The following is a 6,427-nucleotide window of genomic DNA, read 5'->3' as shown; positions in this document are numbered from 1 at the left end:
TTGAGAGTTGTCCACCCCTGGTATAAGGAATGAACCCAAAATAAAAGGTATCAATTTGGGTAACAGATATTATAAACTCAAAGGTTTTTAAGAGGTTATTAAGTGATATTATTTGGTTTATGTAGTGGTTATTAATGCATGTGTCTGTTATCTATGTATTTATTTGTATATTTGAAATAAAAAATAATACAAAAAAGATTCTCTCTCTCTCTCTCTTTCTCTGCAGGTTTCGGGTCCACTGCCACCGCATTGTTAATGATAACGTTTTCACCAACTTGATCCTCTTTTTCATCTTACTCAGCAGCATCTCTCTGGCAGCTGAGGACCCTGTCCGACATACCTCCGTTCGGAATCAAGTATGCCTCCCACCTTTCCTTGATCCTTCACAGCTTGTTGAGAATGATGTTCAGCAGCCAGTTGAGGAAAACCTATCCAATCCCCACCCCTGCCTGCACTAGCTTCATGTTTGTACAGATAAATATAGCTACATCAGTCCATGCTATTGCAGGCTGCACCCCAAATTCATTGATAAATCTCTACATTTAGAATGAATTACACAGTTGAAGCTCTCACATTTTGACTTGCCATGATTTTATGTGGCTTCTGGCATTTGGAGTTTGTTTGGGCAAGATTTATGTGGTCGAAGGGAAGCAAGGAAATGAATGAATGAACAAATGGCACAGAGATGGCAAGCGGTGGCAGGGGGTGCTCTGTCGCAAGAGAACAGGGCCCTGGGGGATTTGACATTTTTCTGCAGGGCCTGCAAGACGGAGCTGTGCTGCTGGGCCTTTGGTCTGGGCCCAGTCTGACCCTCTTCTTTCTATAGGACCCTCTATGTAAGTGGCCTCCTTGGCTCTTTCAATCGGCCCATATGGGACCAGCACAGGTGCCCAGGCCTGATGAACATTTAATTCCTTACTCCTATGGATACGATGTGTGGGTTCCCACTTAATTTTATTTTGTTCTTAAATGTGATTTTGAATTGTATTTTAAATCTAATCATTTGATTTTGTGTTTTTAATGCATTATATATTTGGTGTTAGCCACCCTAAGCCCAGTCTCGGCCAGAAAATAAATAAAATAATAATCATAAATTATTATTATTATTATTATTATTATTATTATTATTAACAACAACAACAACAATAATAATAATGCTCAAGTTACAAAGTTAAATGCTGGACACAAAATTTTATAATGGGCTTGCTGGTAGGCAGAATACCCACTGCTCTGACTATATTTTCTTTTTGCTGTTTAACTCGGGGAGTGGGTATGTATATCAAACCTTGATGTATATTGCAAATAAGGAAAAGGGACATTAGGATACGGAAGTACCTTCAAAAGCATATTCCAAGATATTGCTTTTATCCTCATTGGAGTGTTCTTCTTTCTGAGCTATGCAGGACCTTACTTAAGGTCCAAAAAAGAAAAAGAAAAAAATATTGAGTTTACACTATTTACAGTGGGGAGTCAGACATGAGATTCAAAAAAGCCCGCTTTGAGTTCAGTCTGCAAAAATGTAATCAATATGAATCAGGAAGCATACAGTATGTTAATGTTTCTCTAACTGGGCTTTGGGAGGCATAACATGAAGATAGGGTTTTTTTGCATTTGATATATCATATGCTACATTATTAGGGAATTTTGAATAAAATGGTAAAAGCCTAAGGAATGTTATTTAGTGGCCTAATATTAGTGCTCAGAAACTACAGATACAATCATGCACATAGCTTAATAAATGTAAGCATTTAAAACATCAATTCTATTCCCACTTGCTTGGGAGTAAACCTAACTCAGTGGGACATCTGAATAAATATGCATAAGAACAGGCTGCAAGATTTTCCTCACCATTAAGCATAGTGCTCTGCACTGAAGCAAACTTAAAAACTATCTTTTAAAAGTAGAATAGCACTATATGATGTTTGGGTAACTGTATTGCTAAATAAGCCAGGTTGTAAACTAAAAAGCTACCGGTGTTTTTGTGTTACATAGAAGCTGCATTCAAAATAATAAACTTTAGGTTAAAGGAAACATATCTCTAAACAGGACTATCAGAGCTGGAGATGAGGGAACAAAACATGTTTTCACAAAATATTAGGATCCTCCCCAAAATTTGCATGAAATACCCTTACCCCACTTCAGCAATCCCTTTATGAAAGTACAAAATACGGAACTGAAGAATAAAAGAAAAAAGTGAAAGAAGAAAAAGAGATGCATTGATTGTCATACCAGTCCAGGGGATAGAAAACAGCTGTGAACCAAATATGACCAGAGTGTTAAACTGGATGCAATGGGATTGCTGGATCTGTGTACAGTTGTTAGAGGTCATCAGTGAATGTGGCCCATAGGAATCCAATTGTACAATCAGCATTACCTAACATCCACACAAAAAACCTTCCAATTTAATTATTGAAAGTAAATCAAAGTTACATTAGAAAACATCTTGTCCTTTGAAAGATTATTCACATTTTTAAAATTACAAACCAGCAAGGAGTTCCACTTGGGCTCCATTCCCCAAGTTCTTAATATGGAGTTGTTCTGAAGTAGTACTGCATCACATGCCATAGGAGTAATACAGATTGCAATGCTGGTGAATTAGACTGACTAGAGAGTTTCATCCTATATATTTAAACTTTTTTAAATGTTGTAAATTACTTGCATTGTCAGGCATTTAACTTTTTACCTTTTGCACATTCAGTGAAGGAACAAAACAGGCTAGCTTTTTATCTTATTTAGAGACAGTAATTAATAGAGGGCTGCCATACATTTGTTTAGGCACGTCAGTCAAAAAATCACGGTCTTTTGGGGGGTCTTCCTAAAAAACGCTCAACAACTGGTTTTTACTTTTTGAAATATGGCAGCCCTAAATTAATAACTATTCTATTAGTTTAACAAAGTAGCTTCAGACTTACATGGCACTATACTAAACTGAACCTCAGTTTGCTCATCTTTAATTGCATTGGCACAGAAATGGGCACATAAAGCCTAAATTTGGGGTGAAAGATCAACTGAGTGACCCAGCCTTTCTTTCTGCCTTGGTTAACAATGACTCCCTAAAGTACCTTTGCACATGTTCTGTCCAATGGGCTTTTCATTTGTGATGAAGTTTCTGTACTTCTCTAGAAACGATAACTCTGTAAAGCTTAATCAAACTTAACAGTGAAGTTAAGCCATGAGCAACACAATCACAAATTGTACTTCTAACAATGTAGTTAACAGTATTCAGGGAACAGAAGATTTTACTCTTAACATAGAGCTCTTTGGGCATTCTCATTTGCATAATGTTGAGTAGCAGCCCCACTATAATTCCTGGTCAGTTCAGATGGAGTGAGGATGAATCTTGCAGCTTAATCTTACCCATGTTTACTCACAAGTGAGTCTCACTGGTTTGAATGGCAAGAATGCTTGGGATTGTAAACCTGATAAAATGAAAGAAAATATTTCAAGAGATGGTTCTCCAAACATTGTCTTACAGCAACATAAGCTCGATCAATAACTCTTGGGCTTTTTTGTTCTACAGAGGTGAAACATAAAGTACTTACTATACTCTTATTGACCCTGAGAACATGATACAATTGAATAAATGAACTTGCAGACACTGCAAAGCAGTTTGAAAACACATTTTCTATTTATCTGCAATAGGTACTCCTACTGTAATAGGTACTTGATCGAAACTTGAGCAAAAAGTGTTAATAGGGAAAGGAGTTGCACATGTTCTGCCAGAAATCAAGTATATTTATATTTTCTGATTGGAGTTTAATTTGGGAAATGTTATAAATTTCTGTTGTTTGACAGGCAAAATAATGAAAAAAGAAACATGCCATTTAAATGTGCTGCTTGTAGCCTGATCATTGCCTTCACCAAGAAGTGTTTGTAAGCCAGCTCCTCCCTGTGCCCTCTTCCTCCTCCCCTTCAACTGAAACAGTTGTGCTTTCTGATTTTGAATTGTGTTTTGCTTTTGCAGTGGTCACTCACAGATCTCCACTCCCCCTGCCCCTTATTCCCTTTTGTTTTACAGATTCTCTTTTATTTTGATATATTTTTTACTGTCATTTTCACCATTGAAATTGCTCTGAAGGTAAAGTCCCCATCTTCTCTCCCATTATCTTCTCACTCATGAGCCCACTAGTTCTCTGCTGCTGTTTGTTGCTAACACACACGCCTGTTTTTGTCTTGGCCACGCTCAGTAACCACTAACCCAACTGTGCTTATTTTTCAGATCCTAGGCAATGCAGATTATGTCTTCACTAGTATCTTTACATTAGAAATTATTCTTAAGGTAACCAATCTGAGCAATACACTTCTCTCTCTTGCTTTTGCTTTGTCTTTTGTACCGCTTTAAATCCCTAGTGTGATCTCCACAGACAGGTCATACTTCCTAGCTCAGCAGTAACTGTATGTGCTTTCAATAATTGCTCCATTTTAATATTAAAGTCCCATTGGTTCATATAATTGTTTAGTCCCTTGCCATGTATAATTAACCCCAAAAAGGTCTTATGGCATGGAACACAGTATGTATTCACCACTCTTGGCAGTAATACCTGCTTATCCCAGTGGAAAAAGATGAATTTTTCTGGTGAGTCTTCCTTGTCCAGAACTTACACAAAACAATATGTCTTACAAGAAACATACTGTATAGGCCATAAATAGTCCCTTCTCTCACTGCAGACTATTTGGCATCCATACTATTTTGTGCTCTTCTGTTTTAAGTAGGAGTAGGTAACAGAATATCTACACAACACTATAGGCCTACCAGTGTATGGCATTCCTAGCCAAAATTTGTGCACCTCGAATGATTGATCCACTAATGTTTTCCTGGAACTGCAAAAATGGGAGGGAGGAATTACCAAGTTCCTGGCAAGCCAGTTAATGGCTGGTGAGCTGCATTCCGTTCTAGATTGGTCAGGCCCTTAATGGAGGAACAGAGGAAAGCTGGTCACTAGAAAGCTGGTCATTAAGAGTCAAATTACACATTACATCCCCAATTGCTTCTTTTCCTAGGGAAAACACCTTCAGGAATGGGGAATTTTCCACAGAAAAGCAGGAAGGGGCATTTAACCCTTACCCTGCCTGCTACTTTTCTACTGCAATGTACAATATATATAGCCTTGCAAAAACTCCTTTGGGTCCTTGCATGAGGGTGAAGTGGTTTGGAGTGTTGCACTGGTTCACTACTCCTTCCCCACCCACCACCACAGTTTCTCTGCAGTAATTCACCTATGACTCCTCTATGATGTTAGATGTGCTCCTTAGTGACCATAATATGGAACCTTTAAACCTAGAGAAAATAGCATTGAATTGCTTCGGTTGCCACTCACTGTATGTGACAATTCCCCAATCCACTCAGACATTTTAGTACCTACTGGTTAAATTGTGAAGTTGGAACTTAACTTTAGAGTCTGCTTCTCAAAAAGACCTGTTCCTTAAATGCATAATTTACTTGCTGCCTCATTTCAGTTAATAATTGCACCTGTGTTATTTCCCCCAGGGTGAAACCTAACCCAAGAGGCTACTTGACAATACACCAAAACATTCAGATACAAAGTAGACTGCAGAGAAAATAAATATAAGCTCTCTTACACGTTGCATTCATTTAATATTTTAAAGATAACTAGGGAACACTTTGTCTTTCTTAATGTATAGGTGTACCCATTAAATTTTGACATAGATCTACAAACAGCAAAGAAGAATATCATACTCCTCATTCCTTCCACTAATTTACACAGGCACTGATCAAACACTTACTACTCTGGGCATAACTACACATTAATTGTTAATATTAAATGCAAATCATGACTGGGAAGGGAAAGGTTAAACCTTCCCACCCCATGTGCTGAAAATCCCCTTGCCACTTTGTATTGATTAAAAAACTTGAGATGACACAGTACCCGACACAATTAACAAATTGAATTGTGTCGTTAGGCCTTCTCCTATCACATAGGTACATTCACTGTGTCAGTACTGACTATACAAACACAATTAACTATGGAAAGGTCATACGTGTATAAAACACATTCCCCAATTGCAAGTTGCCTATTTATCCCACAGGGATTAGATTATCAACTTCCATGCTTTCCTCTAAAGATACCAGTTAATTGTAAAGAAAAATTCCAATGGCAATACTGCCTTAAACAAAAGCTGCAACCAAGTTATGCAGCAATTTGCTATGCCAATGAATTTCTTGGCAGGGATAGATAAACACACCTTGTATGGTACTGAAACTCAACAGAGCTCCCCATTCTGATTTCAATGGTGTCTCCTCCTTTCCTTTAAGATTGCCATGCAAAATCAAGCCCTAAGAAGCATCTTTACTACCTTTGTTATGGCAAGAACCCCCCTTCCCCCAACCAACTATATATTTTTGTATAAATTCTACTCAAAGAGCAGAGTTTATACTTCCTTTCTAATTTCTGTCTGATAGATCAGT

The 6,427-nt window shown here is 37.7% G+C and overlaps 1 protein-coding gene across 8 annotated transcripts in view; it reads left to right on the top strand.

The window, feature by feature from the left end:
• The window catches only part of CACNA1C (calcium voltage-gated channel subunit alpha1 C), a gene marked incomplete at its 5' end in the record, with an annotated part of 472,020 nt that overhangs the window by 361,117 nt on the left and 104,476 nt on the right, over positions 1–6,427 (top strand). For 6 of the 8 annotated variants that reach the window (XM_081209739.1, XM_081209741.1, XM_081209740.1 and 3 more), the window contains 3 exons: positions 227–356; positions 4,019–4,078; positions 4,220–4,279. In XM_081209739.1, the coding sequence (XP_081065865.1) occupies positions 227–356; positions 4,019–4,078; positions 4,220–4,279 (250 nt within the window). The remainder of the gene's footprint in view (positions 1–226; positions 357–4,018; positions 4,079–4,219; positions 4,280–6,427) is intronic. The other 2 variants (XM_081209746.1, XM_081209745.1) reach the window with 1 other exon arrangement.

The sequence above is a fragment of the Podarcis bocagei genome (genome assembly GCF_964188305.1).
Source record: "Podarcis bocagei genome assembly, chromosome: 10".
NCBI lineage: Eukaryota > Metazoa > Chordata > Lepidosauria > Squamata > Lacertidae > Podarcis > Podarcis bocagei.
This window is presented reverse-complemented; position numbering and strand designations above follow the sequence as displayed.